Source organism: Melanostigma gelatinosum (genome assembly GCF_949748355.1).
Source record: "Melanostigma gelatinosum genome assembly, chromosome: 5".
Lineage (NCBI taxonomy): Eukaryota > Metazoa > Chordata > Actinopteri > Perciformes > Zoarcidae > Melanostigma > Melanostigma gelatinosum.
The window spans coordinates 20,937,436-20,956,180 of record NC_136638.1 but is presented as its reverse complement, the minus strand read 5'-3'; the positions used below and the strand labels follow the sequence as shown (position 1 = coordinate 20,956,180).

At 43.5% G+C, this 18,745-nt stretch overlaps 1 protein-coding gene across 3 annotated transcripts in view; it reads right to left on the bottom strand.

The window, feature by feature from the left end:
- Positions 1–276: 276 nt before the first annotated feature.
- The window catches only part of pcdh19 (protocadherin 19), a 53,231-nt gene continuing 34,762 nt past the window's right edge, over positions 277–18,745 (bottom strand). For all 3 annotated transcript variants that reach the window (XM_079268199.1, XM_079268201.1, XM_079268200.1), the window contains exon 5: positions 277–2,869. In XM_079268199.1, coding sequence (XP_079124325.1) covers positions 2,310–2,869 — 560 coding nt within the window. In that variant the 3' untranslated portion in view covers positions 277–2,309. The remainder of the gene's footprint in view (positions 2,870–18,745) is intronic.

The following is an 18,745-nucleotide window of genomic DNA, read 5'->3' as shown; positions in this document are numbered from 1 at the left end:
TAAATGTGTTACTCAGCATCTTGATTCAAAACATGCGACGTACGGAGTCAATCTTCGTTGCCAAAGGAAATGCCCATCCGGAGGAACGACGCCTGGAAACTGTTTCCACAAATGAGCCCAAAAAAAAGTTTAAACCTCTTTTGAAAAATGAAAATTAGCTCCAGTATAATTACATTTTTTTTTTTGAACAAATATTCTGTAGAACTTTAAAATTGTATTGAGTAAAGACAATGAAACAGAGCAGAGGACATTTAATAGTTTAATTATAAGCTGCTGTATACATTCAGTGATTATTCCAATTTTCATGTTGCCAGAAGCCATGGGTGAGACCAGCAAAACATTCAGCTACAAGATCTAGTTTGTTGTATGCAATTTGTCAATTTTCATTCATATTTTTCCACATTGTACATAGTTTACTGCAAAGCAACATAAAACCACATTGCTGATGTGCAACACGGTTCTTCCAAGACCTTAGTTTGTTCAAACATGATTCCATCCAGTCTGTTGTGTGGCGCTCGTAGGAGAGGAAAACCCTGTTTATACCACTCTGGTCTGAACCTTATCTTTGAGATCAGCTGAACACAGATGGCGCAGGCTGACGGCAGTGCCGAGCAAAGCTAGTCTTCGCGTACGAATGCCCTCGATTGAGGCTGAAAAAGTCTCGTTTAAACTGGATTTGACCCAATAGGAAAGGCGACTCGATTAGACTGATAAAATCGGTGGAACCCCGTGACCAGCATGACGAACACTGGGAGCCGTTCTGCAACATCCTGCAATTTTTAAGGTTTTGTTTGCATCTTTTTTTGGTTTCTTTTGCTATCTCACTCTAAGCTCATTTAACTGACACACTAATGTTGGTGCTGATATCGCTTTTTTTGTTGTTGTTTTTTTTTGTCTTTTTACATTTTCTAGTAGCCCACACAGAAACTTGATGGCACAAGAACTGACCAATCAGAAACTCTTTACAACAAGGTAGACTGCAACAGTTGCCAGGGGTCACACAGTAAACAAAAAATAATCAAAGTTCATTTTGAAAATAAAAAAACAAATCAGATTCAATATAAAAGCAAAAGACAAAAGCAAGTTAATTTCAAGTATAACTTACTCATAAAATAACTACACAGCATTAAATATTCTCATTATACATTTTTAAATTATTTATAAAATATATTTTGGCATATATGTTTTTTTTTTATTTTTGTGTTTGTGTAACAAACGCTACTGTAGCTTCAGTTGAACACCAATGTTTATTTGTTTTTTTCTCTTGAAAACATTAAAGGGATTGTCACATAACGGGTTATTAAAAATGATAATAGTAAACCCTATAGAGAGTTTCACATAGCAAGACATGAGTGACGATCCCTTCTATCCTAGCCCCATAGTCAAAAGTCAAAAAAAGTACAAGACCAGAGCACAATGTTCTAATTTGTGCTCCACTGGCTACAATCAAGGTTGGGCACAGGAGATTTCAAAAAGTCTTCTTTTTTTTCTTCTTCATACAACTCAATTTAAACACAAGGATCCATCTGTCCCATTTTCAGTGTTCAGAACGGCCGGGCAGATAGCGAGAGTTCGTTTAGCTCCGTCCTTGATAAAATATAAATACTGTAAAGACCTCACAGTCTGATGACACTGGGATGTCCTCAGGGATACGCGGAGAAAGTTTCTCTTATTAGTCAGGGAAAGAGGCAAATGAGACATTCCCCTGAACGCACTGCAACCTGTTGAAGGAGTAAATTGGGAATATCTTTAGATGAATCCTGTGTATGTCGTTTATTACATTGATGGCGCTCACTATACAAAGGAACAAAGAGCGATTTTGGCAGCTAGAACAAACTGCAAAACCAAAGAAGGCAAATATCAGTTTGTGATACAAAAGTAGTTCAAAAGGCATAACTGTACTCATGAATTGGCCTCTCAGGTGTCCAAACACGCAGTGTCCCGCTTTGGCGCAAGTGCTGTAGAGGTCCACTGGGCATGTCCACGCAGTCAACAGTAACCTGCCTGTCCACTCGTTGCAGACTGATAGAAAGAAACTGAACAAAAAGCAAACAAGGAAAAAGTACTGCGACTACAACAAAGCCACATCCACTACCTCGGCTTGAGCACACAACTAGCCGCAGCATATTACAGTTCATGATCCTCAGCACGAGCTGGTCCTTGAATATTGTATACTGCAAATGGGTGTGTCTCTCTACTTCCACAGCCTGACTTTCTTCTTTGTACACACAGCTGTTGCGGGGTACATATATGTGAGTTTACACGGCGCGTGTGTGTATGAATGTTGCTTTGTGTCACAGAGAAGCTCGCTAGAGCACAATGTCCTTCAGGCGCTTGCTGCTGGGGGATTCCTTGTCTCGGCCATCGTGGAGAAGCGTGTTGATCTCCCTGACAGCTGGCTCACTGTCCTTCCCCTCAGGCTGCCGCAGCAGGCTGTGGTTGGCGATTCGCTCTGCGTCGCGGCATTTCAGCGTGTTGTAGGCAGATGACTGCTTGGACAGTGGGCTCTTCAGGTGCACGGGGGAAGTGATGGGGCTGGCCGCCTCGCGCCCGTTGCCAGCTTCACGGACAGCCCCTCCATTGGCCTTGGGGCTACACACCTGAGACTCCTGAGTCCGCTTCCCCTTTAACTCTCCCCGTTCCACGTCCTCAGGCCCATCCTTGCCGAAGGTGGCAAAAGTCCTCTTGGTGGTGCCGTCCTCGTAGTGGGGCACGTCCACTGTGGTAGCCTCGATAGACAGAGCGATGACATTACGACCGTGCTCGGGCGACTTGGCACGCGCCGGGATGGGGAGGCGAGGCATCCAACAGCGGTCAGAGTGGCCAAGGATGCGACACTCGTCCTGGCAGTGAAAGCCTTCGGCGGGATCTGTGGTGACACAAAAGAAAGAGAAAACAAGATTGTTACATTTGGCTGTTTCATGTTCAACTTTTACACTCATTTGCACAAAGATCTCAAACAGTTTTTTCTCCCACGTGGCCTTGATTTGATTTAAGTAAGTCAAACTTGTCATGAAATAATAGAAGAACTAAATGAAAATAACTGCTGCATTCTGTTTTCATCAAAACAGCCCAGGTTAAACATGTCTGAATGATCTGCTTTCACTTGCAATGCATTCCTGCCTCTGCTCAAGACTGCAGTCCCGTTAACACACTGTTACTATCACACTGATAACTAGAGCTGGATGGTTTGGGCACTTCTAATATGCCAATTAAATGGCATATTGTGCATTACATAAAAGTCCTGTAGTCTTGTACAATTGGGTTTTGTGTCGCAACACGAGATGAAAGGCAGGTTTAAACAGTGCAATCAGATATCTCGCGGAGAGAGACAACAGACGAGTTGCGGTGTTGTTGCCTGCTTCATCTCTCTCTTCCTCTCTGTCTCTGTCATCTGGCGCCGTGTTATAAATATGTAATGATGTTTAACGCCGGAGTGAAAAAAAAAGATTCGCCTGAGTCGGTATAACTGCACTCTTTCCTACTTTGTTGTGTTGGAGGGGGAAGGACTTTCAAGAGAGTTTTTGCCTCGTTATGACAACAAAAGAAAGTGGCACGCTCTCTTACTCATACTGAGATGCTGTAATTATGTTTTCCCCGTTTGGTTTAATTTCACATATATACGAACACGACAATTGCTGAAAAAGCTTGATTCTAGGAATCTGTGAAGAAACACTTCCAAAATGATTCAGCCCAAGAAAACATAACAATTCCAAATCTCTCACTGCCGTGGTGCTGTGTTTTCCACCTGCTCCAATCTTGAGAAAGAACCTGCTACGGAGATGCGCAGTGACACATTTCTGCACTCCCCTACTGCTTGTTTCACTCCTAGCAAGAGCCATCCTCCTTTTCAGAGGCCCAAGGTGACAAGAGGGGATTGTGAGAGGGATTGCCATCGACCCAAATGCATACGCTTACATCTGGCAATCGCAGCTTGACAGATCACCTAATTAAAATCACTAATGATCTGTTTTTCTCCCTTCTTCCCTGCACTCATGAGAGGCACCTCTGCTCAGACCCTGGGGATCGATATTGAAAGATTGGAGACGGGCTTTTCAGGGACAGATTTGCCAGAGCTGTCCCTCATAAAGTATAATCTGATGAGGCCGACAGATAACTTGGTGACTAAATGACTGGATGCATGAGTAAAGGGTATCGTGGGCTGTTTGAACCCAAATATGGGAGATTGAGTTCTGGAGGAATCATCATGCCTGAAGACAGAAAATCAACACCAGCACACACACAAAAAAAAGAAAAGCGTGAGTGACCAATGTCCACATGAGCGCTTCATAGAGAAACAGAGGCGGCACAGAATTAGCTTCCTTTGATCATGTTTGTGTCTAGATGCACATACGCACACTGACGCAAACACAGACCTGGCTTTCTCCTCAATAAATGCAGACTGGGACCTCCTCTTCCTGACAAGGGACGGCATTGTAACAAGCCTCTCAAATGTATGTCTCTTATAGGAATTCTTTCTGTGTAAAAATGACCATCAGCTTCATGAAATATCATTACACAAAATCATCCCTATTATCCAGACTGCATGAAATAGGCCGTTTTATAAAATCTCTATCCAGTTAAAATCATCTTATTAGGCCAAAAGGAAAGAATGAGCAAATTGAATATATTTCCCACTCTTGTATGTATGTAAATTTGCATGAATGCTGATTGGTCCAAGGGACTGCACCGGCGGCAATCAAGGAGACAAAAGGCATGAAGCTGGGGATTTTGTTCAAAGAAAAGGGATCCAATCAGAATGTGATAATGTAATCAAAAGTCTTGACGAAAGACTTCACCAGGTACCAGGAACATAATGGAGCGCGATGAATACATAAAGAAAACATGCCCACACACTAGATTAGATTGTCCACTGCGAAAGTATTTTTAGAGACCTTTCAAATCCTGTGTTGTTTTTTAAAATCGATGTAGCTGCTTTGTCATTAATTGTATTTTACCCCTTTTTGATGCCATTGTTAACGATACAGATGCCAGTATTTCAGTCATAACAGTAATGTGAAGTATATTTGGAAATATTATGTCTTAGTACTTGCTGGCATTAAAAAAACTGTATGTAATATGCATTTGAAAATCGTAATGTCAATTTTCAAATTTCACTTCATTACATTTAGTAATGTAAAAATGTCTCCCAAAAATCATTTTTGACGTGTTTCATGAAGCAGATCCTTTTTTTCTGCGCTGATTCGATTTACAAGCATCTTGCTTATGACTGCAATTCCCTCTAAAAACTTTTGGCTTTTTTTCTATAGCCTGCAGCACTTTGTAAAGCATGAAAAGCCTCTCGGCACAAAGACATATAAACAAGTCCTACGCTCTCTACTTAGCAGAGCACGCATATGCAGTGAATGCCATTTTCTCGCCTTTCCTTTAGGGGTCTATGCGAGAGCAACTGGGTTGTAAATGGCATTGTTGAAAGCCAAGTGCCATTAACACTCTCACATCCTGCCTCATCTCAGAGCTTCATAAAACGCAGATGTTGCTTTAAAAGAGCCACAAAAAGTGGAAGAGCCAAAATTTGAATAAAAAAAGTGACAGGCCATTGACCTCTAACAAAGCACAACCTCTTCCTATTCCAAAAAATGAGCACGCAAACTGCAATGGTGAGAGATGAATTCATGGCTTTTACAGCGGTGCTTAGGTTTGTAAGTCAAAACGAACAGAACAGAAGACAGTGACGCCTTTTCCTGCTGTGAGAGAGTATTCAAAGTCTTCAGGAAAATAAGCCTGCCAACCCGTTCCAGGAGCAGACTTAAAGAACAGCACAGAGCAGGATGTCATTGGGAACATTTCCTATCTCTGATTTAATACCTATTAATTACTTCTTCTTCTTTTCACTGAAGCGTGATAGTTATAGGACAGTTTCCCATTTCTTTACATTCTTTATTAATTACTGAGGGAGCTCCATTGGGAGATGGAGGCCGCCTCTGTTTTTTAGTGCTCTGCATTTAAGATACAAACAGTCTATTGGAAGTGGAGGCAAAAAACTAAATCCATGTACCAAGTGGCACAGCGCTGCTATCAAATCAGACATGATGCGATTTAATACTGAATAAAGGTCCAAAGACTGGCAAAGGCACTGGGGAGCACTTTAAATATGTATGTACTGATGCGCATGGTTTGGGAGAATAATAAATATTGCCACTTCAAATGCAAAAGCCAAATTCTCCTGATAATGCTGGTCATGTTTTTCTGTTTGTAGTTACCTCGAATCGCATCACTTTGCATCAGCACGGGGAGAAATCCCACCCGTTCCCTGCCATTTCAACTCGCGTCTGCAGCCTACATGCAGCCGATTCAATCCCGTCTCCTTCCCTCAATCAGATGAAGGCGTCTTAATTTCCAGTTACAGCAGGCAGATCTTCAGCTTCAGCACGGGGATCCCACAAGCTGACAAGCTCATTGCTCAATTTACCCCCGCGTACCGCATATAATGATCCCTTCATGTCATACAGCTGGAGGTGATATTTGTTTGTTGCTAATGTGGCAAAAAAAAGAGGAATCAGCAAAAGAGTAAAATCCCCTGACACAAAGGGGAAGGGATGTGTTCAGTGAAAGAGGCAACTCCCCCGAAAAACTCCCTGAGCTTTCGCCAGCTATTTTGCGTTCTGCTTGGCTAACACACAGAGCCTGGCTTGGAAAACACAAGCGCTTCTCCCTCCAAAAATTAGTTCACACAGCCTCAAGGTTGGAAACAATGATGTAATCCTATAAACTGCAGCCACAATAAAACAGAAAGCCAGATTTGAGGGCCAGAGACGGGGAGTTGGGTTGATGTGAAACCAGATTCAGGTGACAACATCTTCATTCCCTATTTCTTAGTTGAACACGAGCCACAAGGCGATGGGGGCTTGCTGTGCGACACAATTCAGTCAGTTTGGTTTTACAGCATGATGAACCCTAAAAAGAATTTGGAACAGCAGCGTGGCATGATAAATCATTTGTACAAAGTATGTCTGCCACTTTTGGCTTAAACTACTTTTTTGTATTTCCTCTGTATACTGACATTTTTGTTGTAGCGGTAACAATGGATGTCCTGATTCTGTTTGTCAAATGAAAAAAGAAAAGACACCCCTGAAGAGACAGCCTGGCAGTACAATGTAGTTATGAAAGCAAATCATTTAAAGCAATCCAAACCTGGATATGCTTTCCTGGTGGCCTGCATAGACTTTAATGATTTCTCTTGCTTTCCTGTTCTTTCCTCACCGTCTCTGATGTTAAACCCGATCAAAAAGCTATCAATTCAATTCATTTTGTGTGACAAATCACAAATTTGGGCTTTACAACCTGTACACATACGACATCCTCTGTCCCGGAACCCTCGCATCAGTACAGGAAGAACCCAACAGAGATCCCTCTCCCAGGATGGACAGAAGTGCAATATATGTCATGTGTACAGAATGATCAACACAACAGATTTACAACACATTCAATACATATGACATCAATTATTCATATAATGAGAGTAGTAATCGATCAAATATTGCTTGTCTATAGTCTGAGACGACAATTATTGAGCTCTGGTGATTGAAGGAGCTCGAACATTATGCTTTAAGTCTTTTTTTAATGCTGTGGGAGAGGACTGGTACAAAAATACGAAGAAATTCGATCTGCAAAAAGTTAAATACATGAGACCTCAGTGCCGATGACCCTTTCTGAGGACAGCCTGGCATGTCTGAGTGGTGCACAGAAGGATTTAATTTGCTGCTAAAATGCTATCCACTCTTCTGCTCTCATCTTGGTGTCTCTTTGACAGTAAGATGGCTGTTTTCTAATTGCTCTCCATATTCATTTTCCATCCTGGCAGTCACATGGCAAAGTCTGATTAAATCTAAATTGTTACTACAGGGTCTTGACGGGGCCTGTGATGCAGGAGCTGATGGAAGTATCACAGGGGAGGAGAAATTCATAAAACCACAGGCACCGGCAGCACCGAGGACGACGGTCTGCGAATGGTTGGCGCTCAGACACCAAAGCCTGATCCTAACACTGGGGATGGAGCTTAACATGCAGTCTGCCGCAAAGGGCAGTTCTACGGCCAGCTGAGGCCGAGACTTGGCCGAGCAGCCTCCCACACTACTCACCGGGGAGAGTCCAACCACTGCTGTCATCCCAGCCAGCCAATTCAGTCTGTGGGCCATAAATCAGCCTGGAGGCCTGGCTCCTGCGGGAGCGGCAAGATGGAGTGTGATGGTCTTGTTTTTACAAACAGTAGAGGGGCACCCTTACTGCGCCACGCAAGCCATCATTCTCGACACAGCACCGAGTCCTCTCCTTCTCCCCACAGCATCTGGTTCAGTCACATCAAGCTATCCCCCCTTGACACCCCCAGATTCATCCCTCGCAGCTCCCCGCACAAGCCGATCCTTTATACTTCTCCTCCTTCTATCCTCCTCTTTCAACTCACCAGTACTGCTGTCTCACGTAAATTGCTGTGATTCAATAAATCTCTCATTTCTGCCTATCTGACCAGAATTCATTCTCCTCTTCCATTCACAGATTAATTGTCGAGGAAATTACACTAACGGGACAGCCTTGTTAGCGCTGTCGTACGGCTGGTGGAGCCAGGGGTTCATGTGGCACCGGTTCTATTTCCGAGCATTAGTACCACTCAATTTATCAAGAGCGAATTCACTGTCTAATCCATCCAGCACCGCAGAGAGTGTCTGACAGTTTGTCACTTCCACCGGGCCAGCCCGTGTCCTCCCAAAAGCCGATACAAAATGGCACGTTAACTTAATTCTGAGCCACTGTTACGGTCGCAATTCTTTACAAACACTTGTCAGTATCTGTTTTAGAGGCAAGCAACAGCTCAAGCCAAATTCCGCAATTGTTTACTTCCTCTGTGTGCATCCCCTCCCTCGCTGCTGACCCAGCAGCCCAGCCTGTGCATTCTACAGCAGGTCCTGGTGTAAAGAATGCATTTCCAAACTGGTGTTGACAAACAATGCACTAGCTTCTAAATTGGTACAAAAAGCATCTGTTTAACAGCTGTGTAACAGCAGCGGTAAGAAGGAAAAAAAAAAAAGCAATCACTACGCTGTTTTATAAATCACTATGTCACCGCAGAGCACTGTTTTGTTCAAAAGCAGGACTGCCAGGTGGAAACGATGCGAGCTGGTTGTCGTGATGACATGCATGGGTGGGCTGGCATCAGCACCCCGGCAACAAATACTATACGTAACATTGCTTGTTGAGTGGATTCTCTCACCTCATTGTGCTCACTCCTACCATCACTGGCTCCTAGAGGTTGCAGTGTCTCAGCAAGGCTGCAGAAGCATTACCTTTGGCTTCTATCATGACATGTGCAACGCTTGGAGGGGCAGGATTTACTGCGGTCAGACCTCGTGTGAGCTGCAGTTGGTTTAGACACATAATGCATGCCCTGGTTTCATACACTAGATGAGTCAGTGACTGTTTAACCCTCTCACCAGTCACTCTGGACTGGATTTAACTCAGGCACAAAGGCAGAGAGACCTAAGCCTGGCTGCATGAGGCTGAACTTGACGAAACATGAAATATCGGAAAGCCTGCGGGAAGGCCGGTATGATGAACTAATTCTGGTCAGGTTTTACGGTTTGTGTCAAATCACCGTCCATAGAGCAAGCGACTCTTATTCTTGCCTACACGTTTTTCTGTAGCACTCTGCTCAAAAAGAGTTCTTGTGATTTTTTAGAAAGCTATTTTACAGTGTTAGGGATGTGGCTGTACCATTGGATGTGTTGGGAGAATATGAACAAATATAGCACTTAGGATAAAACATCACTAAGTGTAGCAGCACATGGAGATAATCGGACCACAAATCTGAAACTGAGCACTTCCCACAGCATGTTTAAAGTGGCCTTAAATAAATGTCTGCAAAGTATTATGGAGCATATTCAGTATTTAAAATATGTAACTTTTTATGATCAAAATAATAAGAGCATTTTTACGTACCCTGCCGCCTGCTATTTACATGATTGTATTGTCTGCACTTGCCGTCTTGTTATGTGTTGTTTTATCTTGAGGTGTTTTAAGTTTTACACCAGAGGACCAGAACAGAAATAAGCCTTCAGGCTTTATTGTGTTTTCATCCTCAGTCATTTTCAACGCATGTTTAATGGCTGTAGTCCCGAACCCTAACCCTCTGTTTCTTTTAAATCGTCAAATAAATCGAATTGTTCTGGTTACACTTTTAAATGACAAATGCCCAATCACATTTACAAAAATGGTGTTGGAACATGAATTAATATTTATCAGTGCATTATGATGATGGGAGGAGGTTCAAGTGTATTTTGGTAAATGTTTGGGATTATTTAAATACAGCTGATAACTACGAACTGTAAAATGACTTTGAGCAACTTTCTTCAGCAACCATAAGAAATATGAAAGATAAGGATGAAAAATAATTAGAAAAATGTTAAACTGCTTCTTGAGCTCATCTTATTCACATGATTTGATATATTTCCATTTAAAAGAGGATATGTGAGGCAACATCTTGCAGGGAGGAATTCAAAAGCGTCCGAAAGGCAAACATGAGAGAATTTTGGTTGCTTTGCAGGCAATTGAGCTCTTCATGGCTCATTTCTTGACCCTTTCCACAATCAACACTTTGGTAAGTGATGGATAATAAACAGATAATAGTCTACAATACAATTTTTAAAGGGTTTGTTCCATTAATATAATACATTTGACTCTTTCATAGGTATTTTGCTGCTTTCATGGACAGAAACAGTGAGACACACATACTGTCACAAATACTGTTGCTTACTTTCCAGCTTTGCATTTGTTTTTTGATAAAAGTTAGAGGAAGCATTGTGTCGTACTGTGATGTTATGTACTTCACTATAATGACACAGCAAATGTCCCCCGTGTCAAATCTCAGCGTCCAAATTGCCCTTCTAATGATGGGTTTCAAATGAACCTGTGCTTTGGCGCCCCGGGCCCACAGCAACAATACAATGCATTCCCGGAACTCAGCACAGCAGGCCGCTGACGTCCCAGTTGCAGACCTGCCCACTCCACAATGCCAGCCAGCAGCCAGCCAGCCAGCCCGACCGCCTGCCTGCTTGCTTTTGTCTGCTTGGCTCGATTCCTCAACAATGCATCGGCAGAGGACATCTTTAAATACACCGGCACAAATGCAGCGTTTCTGTGTTTAAGCTTGACCGAGCTAGCAAGCTAATTTGCTCCTAAACCCTCGAGTCTGGGAGAAGCAAGGGGGACAGAAACAGTCTCTTAAATTACATGTGTGAATGGGGTTGGGGGGGGTAGAGGAAAGCTATACGAGGAGCAGGGATGGACTGAGATCACTGATGCCAAAACTGCGAGGAACAAAATGTCACTGAGGTCACTTAAATACCGAAACCAAGAGTGAAAATTAGACATTCCTTCATTGGAACTTTAGGTGTGCCATCAGCAGGAATTAAACGCTATTATATTATATTAGGTGTGAGTTTTCAGCAATTGCGATGGGCACCAGAGAAAATACAAACTGCATATGTCAGGGAAATGATAATGATGAGGGGGAAAACAGTGGTTTGTGTGGCATGGAGCATTACCTTAATAAACGACAGGTCCGTGACGATTTAAAAATGTGTCAACACCAAGATTTCGAAACTTTTTATCCCAACAGTTAAAAATCTGAACTTAGCAAGTGTGGAGAAATAGATTTATGATTTAATGGTTTTGGACAATCTATAACCCATAAACATCCTAGAGTGAGAAACCATTATATTCTCACATTTGCCATGAAGAGACATTTCTCAAAGTTTTCATTCCTGATTTTTTTTTGCTATTTCCATTAGCCTTCTGAAATAAAGACAATACTTCAGCACCTGTCGATGTGTCCAGCTCCAGACAACCGGGCAGCATACCAATGTCTTAGGATTCTCTCTCTCTCTCTCTCTCTCTGAGCGTCGCCTCAAAAGAGTGGCCTTCCACAATGAACATAATGTGGCTTCTCATTCAGTCATGTTCGCTTTGTGTCAGCCAGGACCATGTGTTTTATATTCCATTTTATCTTGTCACAGAAGCACCAGCATGGTTCCGGCTCTCATTTTATCCCCTTTTCTGTCTATTTCTCCCTCTTCCTTTTCCCGACAATTTTAACAACCTCCAGAAGTAGGGCACCGGTACATGATGGCATGTAGCGTGATGGGCAGGTTGACCCCAGCATGCAGAAACATATACAGTAAGATGGGGTAGGGGCATTGGGACACCGATCATAGTTTGAAAAGACAGTCTCCCCTATTTGCCAATGAACCAGAGAGTGTCACTCAGGAAGAAGAGATGTACAAAAGAAAGAAGGACAAAACAGCGAGGCCATGGCTGCAAGGTGATACATTAGATCTACACCCACTGGGCTGAGGAAAAGCAACAGGGAGGCCTTTCCAACACTCTATTTCCCTGTCACAAAGGCCATTCAGTTTGCCATCTGGGGGGCACACTGACTCTCTCCCAGCTTCTCCATTATTCACCACAGTGAGGCATGCACCATGATACCACTTAATATCAGACAGTCAGAAGCAATGTCCGTAGCATTAGCCACCCACCAGCCCGTGCTACGCTATACAGAGAATTGTCAGCGTTGAGGCAGTCCACGAGAAGAGCTGTAGCTCGTATCTAAGACACCCAGATTGAAATAGAGGCGAAGACTGATCTGGAGGAAAAGAGAAGGAACTAATAGGCCCATCTTTTCTGATTTAAGGAACATGACTATAGCATACATACGGATGATGGCAGGGGTCTGACACAGTGGTAGTAATTGGATTTCTCAGGCCCCGTGCCCACTCATGATAATATGCTGAGCTGTGACATGAAAAGTCCTTATGTGTGGCAAGGGAGCAAGGTGTAGCAGAGTGGAAGTGACAGGTGTCAAAGATCCTATTCCCTCGCTCCTCAAGTTCCTTTTGTCTGGAGGCAGCTGAGGAACAACCTGCCTTGTGGTAAAGCCAAACACCAGGCTTGACATTTAGTTGCAAATCCAAGCTAGTCAAACCTATGTGGAGTGCAGCGGAGGAGGAGGTGGAGGAGGCGGAGGAGGCAGAGATGAGGAGGACGAGTGGGGCGCTGGAAGCATCATGGATATAAGAGGTCATGGCCTGATTGCTTGCTTTATTTATTTTCTGATGCTAATGTGAGCTGAATATAGACGGAGCGCGGGGTTCCTACGATGTGCCGGAGAACACACAAAGGAGCCCCACTGCAGATCTTACAGTTTTGAAGGGGGTAGCGCAGTGTCTGGCCTCAGTTCCCTCCCTGTCCTCCGGATGCATTCTGGCCTCATCTTTAACGAGGACTATATGAGAGCAGGCACATCATTAAAAAGAGCCATTCTGAGACTTTCCTGTCTGCCATTAAACTTAACAGCCGACCTCTCCCATTACCTTTTATCCTCCCCTTTCAGGAGAACGGAGACAACGGGGTTTGCAAAGTCACATTTGGCTGGCAAGATGCATCCACTGAGTGAATTCTGTCCCTTAGTCAACTCTGCTTAAAACAGGAAAGTTTCCTGGAATGTACCACAAGTATTTTGTTCTGTAAAAGAAAAAATATAACCATATACTGTAAATTAGCATATGAATTAACAGTTACAGTAGTTTGTACATGGTTCACACTAACCTGATTTTCCATAATATATACTAATGTGGTATAATAATTAGCTTAATGCCCGGAAAGATAAATGGTCGCCCGGAGGAAACATCTTAGCAGAACAATATGAAATCGGAGGGCCTTTGTGAATAATGTAAATGTTGATGAATTTACATTCATTTTATTATCCACCACCGCCAGCTACGCCACAATGTAGAAACACCACCCTGCATCCTGTTCAGCTCTTGACCTTTCTCACACATGAACAGAGTCACAACAGGCTCTTACTGCAGTGTGTGCACAACACACTAATTCAGATTGACGAGTTAACTCAATGTGGAGTTCAGGTTATGCACATTACAATTTTGATCTTTGGTCAACTTGAACAATCCTGATATGATCCATAACCATGCGTGTTTCCTTTATCTGAAATGCTCGTGAGAATGTCAATGCACTGAATAAGGAATAAACAGAGCACAGGGGTCTAAAAGACCCGGAGGTTCTTGGATATGAAGACGTGTTGAAAGACAAAATCCAAGCTCAGTCATGTGGAGGCCGGTGGCCCATTAAAGGCTGGGGGAGGCTACCTGGGTCCACACACACTTCTCAGCAGGTCCCTCCTCTCCGTTACTGTGCATTCACTCTCTCATCAATAGTTTATAATCTGGGTCACCGGCAGCCTCTCACTATTGAGACCTACTCAAAATGTTGAATTGCAACATTGTGAGCTCATCCCTGCTAGGTCATCTGGGGGACAGCGAGGGATCACTGACACTAATTGGTGAATGAAAGACAGTAATGACAGACGTGGTTTGGACGACTTGCCTTGAACCTCTGTTTCACTTCTGCTGAGTACAATTCCAAAGAGTATATTCTGCCATGCTACGCTTTACAGCCTATGCAGGGTCTCTGAGAGAGAAATTCTGCATTTCAATGGCTGTAAAGTGTTACAGAATAAATCATTCTCACTGAATATACATGAGGAGGAAAAAGTATGGAAATATTATAGAAGTACGCCTGAGGTAGTAACCTTTTGTTGCCACAACTGAGGAGGACGACATAACTTTACATATTCCCGCTACATATTCCATCTGAGTTATAATGTTGTCAGGAGAAACAAGGTGATGAGAGCTAAGATAAAAACAGGGGGGAGATGATAAAGGCACCGGGGGAGACGATGAAATAAAAGAAAAACAGAATGTAGGAATTCTCAAATGGATTAAAGAGGATGGAGGTATAACAGGTTTTTTTCCCCCCACAGAAAGGAAGTAATAGGGGTTAAAAAAGAGAAATGCACATTGCTGCAGCACAGGAGACCCCCCCTCCTCTCTCTCGCTCTTCCTCCGTTACCCCAGCTGCAGTGATAAATGTCTCTTTGTATTCTGGACAGAAAACTGCAGGCTACAATGTACTTGTCAGAAGACAGCTGATGTTTCCCGTTAAACACAGCAGAGTATATTCTAAATCTTTCCTTTCACAGGGAGAGAAGATAAAACGAAGAACTTGTGCCGAGACACATCGTGCCAGAACCCCCCCGGCACACACCCAGTTACTACACGTTTACCGCTGCACTCCTGTGTGTGTGCAACGTATGCGTCTGCAGCAGGTGCAGCTATGTGCTACTGCACGCTATTTGTACTTTTGCTGAATTTCACAGCATCCTTAATCCCCGCAGCATAGCCATGGTTCCACTATGAGGCCTCATGAATGGGAGTCAGTACTACAGGTAATGGAGCTGATTATTGCTATCTGGGCTACGGGCCAGCTGCCAGACTCTGCCCTGCCTAGAGGGAGCACAGGCCGCCTGGTGTCTGATATCCTGGGATCCCTGTAATACAAGCCTTGCTTTGGCAGTCACTCTGTGACTATCCTGCCGACTTCCAGCCACACACTGAGGCTCCTTTGAGTTAGTCTATGTGTATAGTATGTCCTCATCGGGTTGTTTACTCCACATGGTATCAGTCTATAGTCATACCATTTCAGCAACAAGGCTGTGGTAAGGCATGCTTTTTGTAAATGTGTATCGGGACTCATCTGCTATTTTATGTCTTCGGGGCAGAGTGGTTCTGGTTGCCAACTTGTACGCACGCAAATTACATTCCTGACAAGACAGACAACAAGGACTTATCAGTTGGGGACACATTCCCTCTTTCTCTCAGCTGACCAGCAGCCATTGGAGTCGTCATTTCTGCTAAAACCCCAACGTGTTAGAGTGTCCAGACCAGTGCTGGTTAAAAGATCCCATGTTAGTGGCGTCAAATTACCATTCCCAGTAAACCAGTGATGTGATTCACAAGTCATTTTCAGAGTATTACAGTGACTGGCTTGGGTGACATCACAGATCAAATTTAAATGGACATTTGATCAAACTTTGAACGATTCATTATCTCTGAAGGAAAAATGATTTGCCTTGGCTTCACTGTCACAATTCGGGTGCATGAGACAGCCTCTGCACTTCACTGTTTGTGGGTGGGAAGGATGCAAAATAAAGAACAGCATGGGGGAGGAGGCTTTGTCAACCTCTCATGTTGAAAATGCATCACGTAGATAAGACGAAATGCAAATTGTGTTCGGATTATAATCCATGGAAGCAAGCCCGCATCAAAGATGGAGGTACAAGATCCTGGTTTAGGTAGAAATGGGACTGCAGTCTTATCACTTGCCTTGTGTTTCATCGGAGAAGGAGTTGTACCCCTGCAGTGACCTGAAAGAATTAAAAACACAACGGTGCGGTTCGGGAAAATGAACTCCGCCTCGGCCCCTCAGACACGAACTGGAATCAATCGGAGCCACAAAAGGCGAATAGACTGGAGAAAATGCTCCAGCTCTGCTACTGGAATTCTGTTTCCCCCTACCAGTAGTATTTCTCTCTTGTGCCATCTCTTTATCTTCCTCCCTCACACTCTCTCTGCCCCCCTCCTCCTTCTCTGATTAACCTTTAAATACACACACCTGCAGGCACACACACACACACACACACACTCCATATACTGTGTACACACCCTCTCAGACAAGATTTAGAATTCAGGTACTTTCTCCCCTCGCTTTAATACACACGATGCCTCCATCAACTTCAGCACATTACCTGCTCTTAATCTCCCTCCCTCTGTCTGGGATCATCCTGATCCCCCTGTTTTCCCATCTGCTGTCAATCGGGGCCCAGCTTGGCCAGGTGCTCAACAAACAACTGTGATTCACTTGGTTTCTGCGGAGATTATTAACACACCTAGCATGCCACGGCGTCATGAACAAAATGGAGCAATGGAGATCCGGAGCCCTATTTTCGCCCTGTCTCTGGGTTTCCTCCCTCCCTCCCTCCCTCTCTCTCTCTCTCTCCCTCCCTCTGCCGCGTTGTGAACTGAATGCCAGGATTGTCTAGAAAATGAGCTGTCAGTGGAGGGCCTGCGATGAGACACATCAGGCTCATTGTGAGCGCGAGAAAATAATGAACTATTCCCATTTCTCTCTCCGATATGTTCAATACGTTATCCGTGACAAGTGCAGAGAGATAAGCAGTCCCCTCTTGAGCTGATTAAATACTCTGGGTATATTCAGGAGAGCTTTGGCAGAATGAGGGTTGAGGCGATGCCATCCTAGTATTCGAACATGACGATATGTTTTCAGTCTGGGCTGGAGGAGCAGACCCGCTGCGTGCCTTTTTGCTCGTGGCCGTGTTAGTGTGTGCAGTTGAGGAAGAGCAAGCTTGAGGCAATGCTTGTAAAACGGAAGAGAATCAAAACATGCCAAGTTTGTTTAAGCACTTCCTCACATCTTTTAACTTATTCCCTTGTGGATTCAAGGATGGGCTCACATAAGATTTGTTTTTAAAAATAATTTGTTTGGTTTACTTATTTATACCGCAAACAAACACCACCAGCCACTTATTTTAATTGAGAACAGACGTGAAAGCAGTGTAGCTGCCGGCCCTGTCCAATTCGTTTGTCGGAGGTAAGATTTTAGCTGGTGCCCCTGGCATTCCAGCCAATTCCACCACCAATCATTGTGTTCGGGATCACAAATAAACTGCATAGATTTATGTCTTTGAGATTAAGCTACGCAGATCCCACTTAAAAGAAAAACTGTTTTTCTCAAAAACATGTTGTAGGTTATTCCCCAAATACCTGAAAAGTCTTCCCAAATGTCCCTTAAGGTGGGAGTAACTGACATTTACTCTTGCTATTTAGTAAATTAGCTCATGCTATCGTCCAAAGCAAGCTAACAGCCCTCCGCTTCAACGGCAACTACTAGAGCCGATAAACTATTCATTCATCACGTCACCTGTCCTTTCTCCGTTCATCCTCCTCTTCTCCGTTCATCCTCCTCTTCTCTTCTTCCTTTCGTTCGCTGGGCCCCACTAACCCAGAAAATATGGCCTACATTACAGGCTACGGAGTTATGGTGTGGGTTTTTTAGGAAATATCTATTTAAATAGTATAACAATCGTATTACTAAAAAAAGTAATACATTGTGAACTTGTTTTGTTTCCTTTCTAGGAACCTCCTGAAACCGGATTGCTTTAATCATTGAGAATAAAACAAAGATGGAGAAAGGAAATCCACATCTCTCCTCTAACTGATGGAGGTTTATTTTACCGGGGGCAAATTCAATATTTGTCGGCTCTTTTTTTATTTTCATTCTGTAAAGTATAATTTCACTAAGACAGAGCCAGAGACCTCACTGAGTCACACAGTTTCATTCAGTGATGTAAGCGCGATAAAAAAAGACGAGCACAGATGGACACAGCTTGAAATGACATTTTATTTCCTTGAACAGTACTTCCTCCAGTCTCTACATCTCGGAGGCAGAATCTGCATCTTGGTTGTTCATTACAGACCTCACTACACCTGCTAGCAAGCCGTCTCCAGTGTGTTTGAGCACGCAGCGCGTGTGCACTCTATCTTCCTTAATGCTTGCATTGCACCGCGCTCTTTGTCACTGTCAGCCATTTTACCTCCACCAAGGGTTACACATTAGATTAGGCAAATCCAAATCAAAATGGATGGTCCCAGTATAGCGTTTGTATGTTAATCTCATCGTAAAACATCATAACGCAACACGTGTTGTTGTCAGCCCGAATCACAAGACGACTTTTGGTGCTTAATTCAATCAAATGTTGTTTGAGAATCAGTCAAGTCCTCTGGCACAGTCACACAGT